This window comes from Calidris pugnax, unplaced genomic scaffold, assembly GCF_001431845.1.
Source record: "Calidris pugnax isolate Ruff unplaced genomic scaffold, ASM143184v1 scaffold27, whole genome shotgun sequence".
Taxonomy (NCBI): domain Eukaryota; kingdom Metazoa; phylum Chordata; class Aves; order Charadriiformes; family Scolopacidae; genus Calidris; species Calidris pugnax.
This window is the reverse complement of record NW_015090893.1, coordinates 736,500-749,383: the sequence shown is the minus strand read 5'-3', so window position 1 is coordinate 749,383 and position 12,884 is coordinate 736,500. Positions and strand designations below refer to the sequence as shown.

At 43.1% G+C, this 12,884-nt stretch overlaps 1 protein-coding gene across 1 annotated transcript in view; it reads left to right on the top strand.

Moving 5' to 3' along the window:
• Positions 1-10,954, top strand: part of RANBP17 (RAN binding protein 17) — a 159,015-nt gene extending 148,061 nt beyond the window's left edge. Inside the window, exons 25-27 of the mRNA XM_014948252.1 lie at positions 3,465-3,563; positions 7,283-7,410; positions 10,543-10,954. Coding sequence (XP_014803738.1) covers positions 3,465-3,563; positions 7,283-7,410; positions 10,543-10,639 — 324 coding nt within the window. The 3' untranslated portion in view covers positions 10,640-10,954. The remainder of the gene's footprint in view (positions 1-3,464; positions 3,564-7,282; positions 7,411-10,542) is intronic.
• Positions 10,955-12,884: the final 1,930 nt, after the last annotated feature.

Below are 12,884 nucleotides of genomic sequence, written 5' to 3'. Positions count from 1 at the left end.
TCACCAGTCAATGGGCTGTTTGCCGAGGCAGAGCTTCATTATAAAGTAGCGTGAGCCTTGTCCAGAGGAGCTCTGCTGCCCTGCAGATGAGTCTGTGCAGGCTGCCTCCCTTAGACTGGAGTCATTTCCAGCAGAGGTCGTCTCTTGTAAAACAAAGAAAAAAAGGAGGGTGTAGAAAGATGGGGGTTGGTCTCTTTTCTCAAGTCACAGGCGACAGGACAAGAGGAAATGGCCTCAAGTTACACCAGGGGAGGTTCAGGCTGGATATTAGGAAAAATTTTTTCACTGAAAGGGTTATGAGACATTGGAATGGGCTGCCCAGGGAGGGGGTTGAGGCCCCATCCCTGGAGGCGTTCAAAAGACGGGTTGATGTAGTGCTGGGAGGTCTGGTTTAGTGATGATGCTCCTTGTTTGTTGTGTGGGTGTCTATTCTTGTCAGTCAGGTTGACGGTTGGATAAGATGATCTTTAAGGTCCCTTCCAACCTAGAAGATTCTGTGATTCTGTGAAAGAAGGGTCTGGGACACAAGGAGCTTGCTGTAGGCTCGTGCAGAAATAGCACAGGGAACCAAAGCTGTGGAGTAAACCAAAGCAGCAGCAGCAATGGTTGTGATAGAGAAACATGGAAAACGGGAAAAGGAAGTTGAAGGCTGTTACTGTGGATTTTGGTGCCCTTCATCTTGGTGGAATTAGCTCAGTAATTGCTGATTGTCATCTGCCTGTGCCATCATGCACTCCTGACAGCCTCCAGCAGAGAGGTCTTGACAGGATAGATTTGCCCTGATTTCATGCATGCAACTCTTAACCCCGAGCCACACACCTTGATTATTTTTTTTTTTTTAATTTTTGCAAGGAGTGGGATGTCTAGGACATCTGCAAAGCTAGGATTCCAAATGGTCCAGCTCACCAAGCAATAAACGTACGGAACTTCATGAGAGGCATTAATCACTGCTCTGGAGAGCTCATGGGTGGATGGTACGTATCGGTGCAGTGGTACCACCAGTCCCAGCAGCTCCTTTGACCAGAGGGAACTTTGTGTGACAGATTAGAGCTTGGCGGGGATGTAAGAGTCTCGTTTAACTGAAAGGAATGGGTTGGCCCATGGGGAGAACCGACATACGCGTGTCCAGGTCGGAGACCTGGCTAACTCCTGAATGCAGTGGTGTTCCCTGCACGGCTAATGATTCCTACAGCAGTTCTCTTTCATTAATCCTCCGAGGCAGAAGTGGAATTAAAAATGTTTGTCAGTAGCATCTTGTCAGAGGAGAAGCTCGGAGGTGGGAGGGAGGCTTTCACTGTTTCGTGTCCTGGTTGGCCAATATCAAAACACACAATTAATAGTTACTGTTATCTAGATTGCTTTATATTGGCTTCGGTTTTATGAATTATAGCATTCATCATATTCCTTGCTTATTTCAGTAACATCTGTACTCCTGAGCACAGCGACAATAAGTGTTCCCCTGGTGAATTTTGGACATTTCAGTCTTCTTCCATATTTAGGCCAAAAACTTTACTAAAATAATTGCTTTGCAGTTCATTTGCAATTCATTAACAATTCTGGGCTGGAGAGCCCTAAAGAGATCCTCAGGAGTTGGGCAATAAAGCTGGGGTTTGGAGAGGTGGCACTTCTCCCTCTGGGTCAGTTGTGAACTTGGCTCAAAGCATGCCCTTTTCAGATTAAGCGTCACATTGAAAGTCTTTCTGCACGTGTAGCACTTTTTTTAAGAAATATGGGTATGTTGTTTGTGATGCTCTGACTAAATCACAGCTTGAGTGAGTTTGTTTAATTACTTAAAGAAACGCTTCTGTCCTAACAGCTGGCTTTGTTGCAAGCTACAGAGATGAAAACTTGGCGATGAATGAATTATAAGAAGTTGTAATTAATCTTCACATTTGGAGAACAAGCCCCTATTAGTGCTCACACAGAGGGTTCGAATTGTTTGCATTGGTTCCAAAGCACTGCAGAACTGCTTTTGTCCTACGAGCAGTGAAAAATAGCTTGCCTGATATATAAACTGTGAAGCCAGGTGAAGAATTGGCCTTTCCCACGCCAGACCGTATGTTCCTAACTTGAAAGCTCAAATAATTTGTGGATATCTCTGTTCCAGGTGATTTGTAGTGCTAGGATTCATCTTTTTCATTTAGTGAAACATGCTGTTTGACTGCGCCTTGGTCAGTTATTACAGGCTGGTTTGCAGTGTGGCAGCTCTCCGGAGACCCTGCTCATAGCTACTCATTGGCCTAGAAGAAAGGATTTAATGATTTTCTACTTCCTCTATGTTTGGTTTTAGGGTGTAGATGTTTTATAAATGTGAGTCAAACTATTTACTGGTGACATTTTACAAATTTTCACTCTGTTTAATCTCTGAGTAATGTTTTTAGGTTTGTATATGTTGTGGCCTTTGGCATTTTGGACTAACGTATCTCGAGGAGTTCTTAGAGCATTTTATCTTTAAGTGGATTCTATAGTTGTTTTGTAATTTCTTTTTACAAAAGTTGTGCCGATCCCTAAATAAGTCCTACCCCTCCTTAGCTGCACACAGGAGAGGTCTAGAAGCACAGCAAGACCACAAGAGGCCTCGGAGGGAGAAGGCTCCACGTGGCATTAGCTGAAGGCTCTGGTTATGTTCCAACCAACGAGCAAAGTCAATTATCTACCTTCACTTTGGGTGCCAGCAGAACTTAATTGTGGGAGTTGATAGATCTCAGGGCTTTATAAAGTTGATGAAGTGGCTTTATCCCTGCCGTAGAGTTGTGTAAAGTAAGTCACAGAAGTAAAGTAAAACGTCTGAAATGAGAGGCTGGATGGAACCGCGCTGGAAATGGTGTAGATTTATAGACTTCTTGCTGTAGTCAGGATTGCCTTCATCAAAACGGGGAGTGCTCCCTTCAAATGCCTTGCAGCATCATGCACAAAGAAGCCAGAATCTTGAAGAGCAGCTAGGGATTAATCTGAAACTAATACAATTTACTGGTCGCACATGTATTCCTCTCCTATAGGTAGTGTGATGTTATGGTCCTCAAACCAGGACATGTGGTAACAGAGCAAATCCCTGTAGTAAAGTCAAAGCCTGTACCCTAAATTAACACAGCTCTAAATCTCAATTCATGTTTGGTTTAACTTCAACTTTAGAGCCCTGGTAACGGAGCAAATCCCTGTAGTAAAGTCAAAGCCTGTACCCTAAATTAACACAGCTCTAAATCTCAATTCATGTTTGGTTTAACTTCAGCTTTTTCTTTAGAGCTGAGCTTTGACATTTGTTTTCTTGAACTTTCTTCACCTGGTAGTTTTGGTTGTGGGAATATTCGTTTGGAAGAATGACTTTTGTAATACCATGCTCATACATGAAATATCAGTGATTGCAGCATGGATGGTAAAGGTTTCGCTGATTTTTCCTTCTCACCCCATCAGGCAGTGTAACAAGAGTGTCGATATCCATCAAAATTGTCTGAACTTTCTTTCAGATGATGTCAATCCTAATGAACACCATCATTTTTGAAGACTGTAGAAACCAATGGTCTGTGTCAAGACCGCTGCTTGGACTTATACTTCTCAATGAGAAAGTGAGTATTTAAGAAATCCCACCAGATTCCCTCTTCAGGGGCCCAAATAGTTGAAATAATTATTTCACACAGAACGAATCTGCCTGTTGCCCTTCAAAACCCCCAGCTCTTTCCTTGGGATCGCTCTCCCTTGTGCTCACATTAGGAGTGGGGAGTTCACAAGAGCTCAGTGGCTTCATTTTGATGAAAGATCCTCTCAAACCTTTACCCCAACATTTGCACCTATAATTAGATCATGCAAGTATATAATTAACCTTTTCTAAATAAATTCTATGTCTTCGCTTTTCCAGAATTAAGCGCGAATAGGAGTTATGCCAGCTCGCCTGGCTTTTAGATAGAAATATGAAACAAGAACACTGGAAATCACATCAGAAAAAAAAATTGCTTCCTAGAAAAATAGTTAACCAATTTATTTTCCTGAAAGGTTTCACAGGAACAACCATCTTTGGGGGGGTGGGGGCGGGTATTATCTGAGCGCTTACACTTAAGCGCTCGCATTGATTGCAATTTGGATTGTGTGCATCTGTGGCAGGTTCTGTAAACCAGGAAATACTCTGCAATTTGCCCTTTCAATAAAATCTGAAACTATGAATTTGGATCTACCCATCATGTTTCCCTGGTGACTTAATAGAGACGATATTGTCTGAAATGGAAAGCGTCTGAGTAAATGAATGTGAGGGGATCTAAATGTGTGCATTTTTTTGTCTGGCAAGGCATTGCTTCCGCAGATATTGACCTGTTGTATTCGCCATACTTCAGAGCTAGCTCTAACTTTATTCTGAATTGCTTTATCTCTTGGGCAGTCACAAGCCTCAGTGTATTACTGCTTTGGAGAATGAATTGTCTATACAATAAGAGGGTGCTGGAAAAAAATAAGACACTAAGATTAGCAGCAACCGCATACATTAAAATTCAAACTGAAATCCCAGCTATGGAAGGAAACTAATAGAAGAAGAAAATATATCAAGAAGAGAAGCGCTGTCTCATCATTCACCTGTGCTGAAGGATCCAATTTTAGCCATATCCAATAGCACTGTCATTCATCTTCTTGGTGTGTTATTGTGATTTAAATCCAAGCTCTATAAGAGAGAGCAGTTCTTTTAAAATGATTGAGAGGGAATAAGGGCAAATTCAGTGTTTAGGAAAACTTTATGACATCACAATATTATACTTTACAGATGGAAGCAATATTTCCTACTTTGGAAGGAAAACTAATCATTTTCTATCTGCTCTGAGTCACTGCATCATTATAAAAGTGGGAAATAAGTAGTTTTGTGCATTCCCAATCTTGTTCAAGACGACACTTTTGTTTATATAATGCTTCTGATTTATAGCGTTTAAGTATTAGCCTGACTACATATTAATTATGTGGTTTTGATGCTTCGGTATAAGAAGAAATTAAATATTTCACTTGAAGATAAAACCGTGGAGCTGTAAATCATAAGGAATAAATTTGTGACTGGCAGAATATTCTTTTTACGGAAATTAGACTAGTCCTAATGATTGTGTGTTTTGTTTAGCAGACATAGATATGTACAAGCACCTTTACTTAGGAACAAGCCTTACGTTTCTTTTGGAAGGGTGGAGAACAGGAAATAAAATTTATGATATTTGTGTTGCCCCTTTTGCATCAAGGTTATTTATTTTGCGCTTGAAAAAAGTAGGGCACGTACTTATATATGGCTGTAAAAGTCGTCTTTTCTTGGCTCATTTCGGTGCACTGATGGTTTATTTATTGGAAATGGGTTCCTTTATTTCAGGTGGCGTCTCTGGCTCTACAGTTCCTGAGACAGCAAGCACACATTTGCCGTGTTTTACTGCTTATTCACTTCTTTTGTTCTAACAAGATCTTCTTTGCCCATAATCCGTCTCAAAGGGAAGGCATCGGGTTTGCTTGGGGACTCAGAAAAATTGGAATTTATACAGGCTTGCACCAGTAAGGGTCATTACACCCAAATGGGTATCGTACTCGGAGTCATCCCTAAAAACAGCACTAAATCTTTAGGGCCAGGATCAGCTGAGTATGAAATGGGATGGTTCAGGTGGCTCCTGACACGGGTCCCGTGCTGAAGCGCGGGGGCAAGTTTAATTTAAATCCTAGCGGCAAGAGGTTGGCAGAGAAAGCCCTCTGTATCCTGATAATGTCCCAACAGCATCTCCTCCTTGCTGTTGTCCTTCAGCTGAAGATCTCAGGCATTCGAGTGTCCAGCAAAAGCCGCCCTCTGTATCCTGATAATGTCCCAACAGCATCTCCTCCTTGCTGTTGTCCTTCAGCTGAAGATCTCAGGCATTTGAGTGTCCAGCAAAAAGTGATGCTGCTGCAGAGAGAAGCCTGGAAACCCCTGGCCTCAGAGCAGCTGGGTGGCATTGAAGCAGGGATGCCAGGGAGATGGGGATGCTGCGCTCATTCGGGGTGGGCAGCAATGTCATGCCTTGCTGTTAATCATTTCCATTACGGGGTTGACTGAAGAAGTTCTTGGAATGCCTCTTTTCTAAAAAACAGCTCATGGACGTTGGTCAAGATCTGGGGGTTGTGGCCTTCTCTCCATTGAGCTCTGCATTTGTCACCTTGAGACAGGGCTTCTGGGGATGTGTTTGACGCAGGTGGATATTCCATCTTTCATGCCAGCCCACGGGTGATTTCCAGTTTTGAGTTCCTGAGTAGTTTGGGCCCTAGATGCTTGATCAGCTGCTGCCTTCGCTTCCAGAACGGCCACAGTGGTCAGCAGAGATGTCTTATACAGGGTGTTTCTTGAGAGGAACTGGATTGAGGGCAAGTAATTTGCCCAGCAGACGTTAAAGCAAACGATACAGGGTGTTTCTTGAGAGGAACTGGATTTAGGGCAAGTAATTTGCCCAGCAGAGTTAAAGCAACCACTTCCTATAATCCTGTTGAATTTTCAGGGCTTAGTGTTAGAATGCTATGGTTTTGCTACGTTTTCTTTTGTTATCGCATATTTTTTCACGCTTTAAAAAATCTAGCAAACAAATCACAGACTTTTGTGCTTCGTGATACTCTGTACGACACCCAACAAATTACATTAACTTCAAAAGCCTGCTAAATTTTGCATAGTAAAAACTGGTTTTCATCCTACCTTGAACAAGTTCTCTTGTTACACACCTGAAAATTGGAGAATACCAGCAATAATATTCTTGGCTGCAACATCAGACTGTTCAGAAACTCTGCCAGGTTCTTGGGCACAGGTTCGTCAGAGCGGGTCATTCTCCTCTGAATAATTGTATATATCAGTGCTTATACCACAGATGTGCTTACGCCCAAGGCCATAAGCTTTGACTGACACAGCTGATACAATAAGGGCTAAACAGGATTATGTGACGTGCTTGGCTGTAGTAGTAGGGTGGTGGATAACACTAGAGGTCCCCTCCCCTTCAGTATTTCTAGACTAAACCTAGATCTTTCTAAGTTGATAAAAAGTCCTGTTTTAACTAGTCTATAAATCTGCCAGCATATAATGGGGATAGCATAGAGAAAATCGTATGGATTACGTAGCTTCTAGAGAAGCAAAGGTGAGTCCATCACGTCACGGCGCTGAAGATGGGAAGGAAGGCAACACCAGGTAGACCTCTGTGTCCTGTTGGCCCAACTCTTCTCCCAACGTGTGAAGCACTTGCTCAAGGTGCTCCAGACGTAGATGAGTAACTCTGGGTTTAAATTTCCAAACCTCATTTTTAATATTCTCTGGTTTTTGCTCTCCTAGTACTTCAGTGAACTAAGGGCAACCCTGATCACCAGCCAGCCCGACAGCAAACGCCAGGTCCTTGACCAGTGCTTCAGGAATCTCATGGAAGGGGTCGAGCAAAACCTTCTGGTAAAGAACAGAGACAGGTGAGTGCATAACACGTAGGTAAACTGAAAGAAGAAAAGAAAAATGGAAACTTTAACTGGGAAAAAATATAGCATAGGAAGTATTTCAGGTAGTCTTAAACTGCAGTTCCTTTGGAAAGGAAGATAATACCCTATCGAAGAATTCATCACTAGCCTTACCAGTTAGACCCTGCACGTTTGATAATCATGTCAGTTTAACTGGGAAAAAATATAGCATAGGAAGTGTTTCAGTTCCTTTTGAAAGGAAGACAATATCCTATCGAAGAATTCATCCCTAGACTTACCAGTTAGAGCCCGCACGTTTGATAATCATGTCATTTCTTGGTCAGAAATGTATTTCCTAATTTAATCCCAAAGTCAAGATTTGCCGGGCTGCAACTGCCGCTTCTTCATTTGGGAAAAACTGCCTTATTTCAGCAGTTGAGCCCCGGCGACTCCTTTTTCCAACCTCAAACCCCCTCTGCTGAGCACTTGCTGCAGCCTCCAGCTCCTGCAGAGCCTTTTCTTGCTGGTGCTGGGCTTGAGAAACTGCCTGGGAAAGGCCAGAACGAGGAAGGACCCAGTGGGGCTACTTCCACGGTGCAGGTAAATGAGGCAAGGATATAATTTTTAACATGAATCACAAATTCTCCAAATCTCCAAAATGAACAGAGAAGAGAAACCTTCAGAAAGGAAACGGTGAGTTTGTCTGCATTTAATGTCCACACTAAGGTTTTGTTACCAGCTACCTGCGTTTTCTCTTCCATGGGCAGTATTCAACCAAAGCCAACCTTGAAAGCGTAGGGACAGAATTTGAAGTCCAGATGGTGGAACTTCCTGAAAAGCTTCAAACAAACCCAAAAAGGGGCGTGGAGAGAAGTGATGGCTAAAACCATTTGGTGATTTTATTTCTCTGACTTCTCCGTTTGTTGGTGTGAAAATGATGTCGGACTCCTTTCATTCTTAAAGAGATGGGCATTAATTATGGTCTCCACAGTTTTGCTTCATTTTCCTCTTGAATTCTGGTGTCAGTTCCTTCTGGCCCCGCTGGGGATGATGGCCAGAGAATGGGGCAATTTGGAAGCAAACCCAGAGAAGCACCGAGATCACATCCACGGCGCTAATAAATCAGAGAGGCTTTCTGTGTGACTCAGATTATGAATCAGCAGAGAACATGGGGAAAAGGCAGAGAGCCACTGGGAAGGGGGAGGATGCCTGTTAAAACAAAGGAAAACGGAGCTGCCAGTGGTGGGCTGTGGGACAGAGAGCTTAGATGCCAAGGGGCTTCATTGGACTCAACAGGATTTAAGAAGAAAAAAAAAGAGAGGGGGGAAGAATTGAAAACTAAGTAAAACTCTTTCTTATAACTGGGTAGTTTCTTAGTTCTGTTTTTATTTTATTTTATTTTATTTTATTTTATTTTATTTTATTTTAATTTTCTTTATTTCTTGAAGGCAATAAGCCCTTAAGATAACACTGTTTTCTGAGGAAAAAAAAAATACTTTGATGTGCATTTTCTCTGAGCTGCCATATTCTGAGAAGGACAGACCTGAAGGACAGAAAGGGGGTGGTGGTTGGATGCCCCAGCCAGGCTGGGGGGAGCGGGATGGGCAGGAGCCCCAGCTCCCCCGTGGTCCCTGGGCAGGAGGGACAGTGGTTGGGCAGCGTTGGAGGATGCAGCGTTGGAGGATGCAGCTCTGCTGGCTGTGCTCTCCCTGGGCAGGGCAGGGACAGAGGGTTCTGTTGTGGGGAATATTGGGTTTGGCGAGCGTTGGGTTGAAATATCCGTGGATTTAAAGGGTATTTTCATCCTGAGGACTCTGGGGGAGGCTTGGTGGCAGGGCAGGCGGGGAGGGCTGGGTGCAGGTGCGAGGGGGACGGGGATAATTCGGTCGAGCGAGCAGCTCGTCTGTCTCAGCAGCATCCGCCTGTCTAACTTGGGAAGACTTTCAAGCCATCACTCCCCCAACGAGCAGCGTGAGTTAATAACCACGGCTCTGCTGTTTTCAGCCCTCGATTTGTGATCCTGCTCAGGTTTACTCTGTGGAACCAGGAGGCCTCTTTTAAACTGCGATTGGTTAAAACCGAGCAGGAATCAATTCCCATTAGGAAGGAAATAAGCACAAACGTAAAAAAAAAAAAAAGAAAAATTAGGAATAGAATAAAGAATGAACTCATAATGGCATCCTGTATTGCCACACGCCGACCTGCCCATGAGGGCCAGTGCAGCGGGGGCAGGAGGGGATGGTGGTGGCCCCTGGTCCTACAAGGAGACCTTTGCTGAGATGCCCTCACTTCTGGCAGCGCCTGCCCACCGGTCCTTGGCAGGAGGGAGCCCTAAGGAGCCGTTCTCCCCAAAACTTTATTAGCTTCGCTACGGTGAGCCAGCAGAGTCTGACACAAAGCGAGGAGCATTGAGGCGACCAACAAAAGAACACTTGGAAAAAAAACTAAATGCAGTGTGCAATACATGTTTCTGGCATTTTAAACCATTTTTATGTGGTTTTGGGTTGGTTTTTTTTTTTAAATACATTCATGAGATGCGATGAATGGCAATTAAACTCTTGGTTTCAGGTAAGGGTAGACCGAGGGAGTAGGTCAGATTTGGGCCGGGCAGAGTCACCCGGTCTCAGGTGCGATGCCACTGGGTGGACTTCACGTCCTACACCTGCTGGTGGAGAACTGTTGGGCAATACTTCTGTGAGTTTTTCATTCCGTGCCAGATGGGTGGTGGTACTGCCTTTCACTGAGAGGCAGGTTGAACTCTGACACCGCTCGGGAGGGAGGAAGGTAGGTCTGAGAGAGCCTTGACGACCATCTGGACATGTCCCAGAGAGCCCTTCGCTGGAGGTTTGGGAGAAGGGACGTAAGATGGAAAGGTTTCTTGTTGCACTCATTTCCCAGCTGACTTTTTTAAATGTTTCCCACTCCTGGCAGGCTGAGTTCATGATGCTGCCCATACACGTCTACGTGCTCATTGTTATTTTATAGGATTGGTTTTAGGGCACCTCGTGATTTCATTTGTGAGTTTTCCCCTGGTTTTTCTTGCAATTTAAAATCTACAGTATAGTTATTCTTTTTACCGAGTCTTGAGACACAACTCCCAACGTCAGGGTCTCCTTTAACCAAAGATCTGGGTTCTCTCTTTCCCAGGTTCACCCAGAATATGTCAGTCTTTCGGAGGGACGTGGCAGAAGCTCTGCGCAGCGAAGGGGCCTCGGACCCCAGCACTTTGGATATGATGAGTTGACGGTGACTTTGGAGCGCTGAGGAATTAACCAACTCGCCAAGTTTTTGGGACCCCGTTAGATTCTTAGATAGATTTTTTTTTTTTTTTTTTTGACCCTTGTGAAAACTATTTTTTTAAGATATCTTCTGCCTTTTTATATCTCTGGCCTAAACGTGAGGATTTATAATAGTGAAAGCAACGGAAAATCAGCCTTAGTTTGAAGAACGTTTTTCAGCCTTTCTTATCAAAATTTATTATCCTGTTGTTTTATCTTTATGAAGCGGTTTAGAGACAGTACTTAACCAAAGAACAAAATAAATATGCATTCCTTCTAAACTTGTATCAGTTAATGATTCTCAGTTCTACACAAAATGGTAAATAATATCTCATCAGTGAAAATCTCCAAGCTCACTCCGAGGTCATATTTGTTTGAAAATGAGATGAAAGACAGTACAAATTTTATATGACACCTTTTTGAAATAATAAAATTACTATTTTTCTACAAAATGTTATATATTTCTTTTCAGCACTGGCGGTTAATGACAATGTGGATATTAAAGCAGAAGACTTAAAATGAACATTTTTAGACTCTAAGTATAGCAAGAAAATTGAGGGTGTTGCACATAATAAAATAAGAGATGATGGAGCAAGCCTTCAGGAAGTCCTGATGATACTTTGATTTCACGAGTGCGCATTTTCCAGGTCTTTGGAAACAGGGGGAAAGAAACCCAAGAATAAAATGAAGTTGTTAAAACACTGTTTAAAAAGAATAAAATCTATTAAGTGCTACAGAAGCATAATAAAATAAGAGATGATGGAGCAAGCCATCATCTGATACTGATACTGATACTTTGATTTCACGAGTGCGCATTTTCCAGGTCTTTGGAAACAGGGGGAAAGAAACCCAAGAATAAAATGAAGTTGTTAAAACACTGTTTAAAAAGAATAAAATCTATTAAGTGCTACAGAAGAGGAAAGCAGATGATATTTACAGGGACTTACTTTAAAGGGCACGTGGCACGGCGAAGGTGAAATGGAAGATTCCATGGATTTGTCTTCACCTCTGGGGATGGTGCAGGGTTCAGTGTGTGCCAGAACCGAATCCCTCCCCCAGCACAAACCGCTCCGGTTTTGGGGGGAACAATTAACATCGTGGACAGGAGGTCCTGGGGGGGGCGAGGAAATACCCAAATGAATCGAAGCAAAATCGGACAAAAATTAAAACTATTTAAGCAATGAGCCAATTCGTTTCTAATGTAGAAAAGCTGTTGTGGGTAATTACAAACTGTTGGGTTTGGGTTTAAATTGGGTTGGGATTGTCTTTTTTTTTTTTTCCCACACATAAATGATTGATTTACTGTGGTTTTCGTGCTTGCTTCGATTTGCATATTTAGTAATATTTCACAACTGCTTAGATAAGAATGGGAATTTTTAATTGTGGCCAACAGAGAGGAGAAGAAGTTTACACCCCTATTTCTTATCTCTTCTTTCCAGTTTTCTCCTTGCAACTCTTATTTTCCTGCATGTTTTTAAATTGCAGGAACCGAATCTGAAGGGAAGTCGTTTTGTTGGGCAGTTTTTCCGTTTGCATTGAAGCTCGGCTGGAGAAGGGATTTAATCAAACGTGTAGGATCCGTACGGCCCTTCACTTTCCATTTCCATCCCGGGAGGAACCCGGGATCCGATGCTGGAGGCGGCAGAGCTGAGCTCCCAGACACCGATGCCCTCAAACTCAGCCCTTGCTGCAGCTCAAGTGAGATTCTGAAGAGCATCCTATAAACTGGGCAAACTCCAGAGGTGTGTTCGAGCAGCCCTGGTTAACAATTGACAACGGGTGCTGTATTCAGAGTAGCTGGTGGTATAAATGGGCTTGCTTTTACGTTAGGAAATGGACAGCACAGCAAATAGAGAGCGTGTTTTATGGCTCCAACATTCTTTGTCGAGACTCTTTGCTTTTCTAAAAGGGCACTGCCGAAGTGGGTACAGCCCAGAATTTCCTTGTGTTTGCAAAGCACGTGTAATGCCTTAGGGTCTGGGGTTGGTTTTTTTTTAAAAGACATTATTGCCTTAAGGGGGTTGGATTTCTTGTTGTTTAAAAAAAAAATATGGAAACAATAGAATGGGAAATGTCAGAAAGGAGACGCTGAGTGATTTCATCTCAAGAACCTGACCTGAGCCTCCCTGATGATGCAAACAACCTGGGACTATAAAAGAGCTCCCCCAAGATTCTCCCCTAAATGTGTTTTCTATTGGAGAAAAGCCCCGA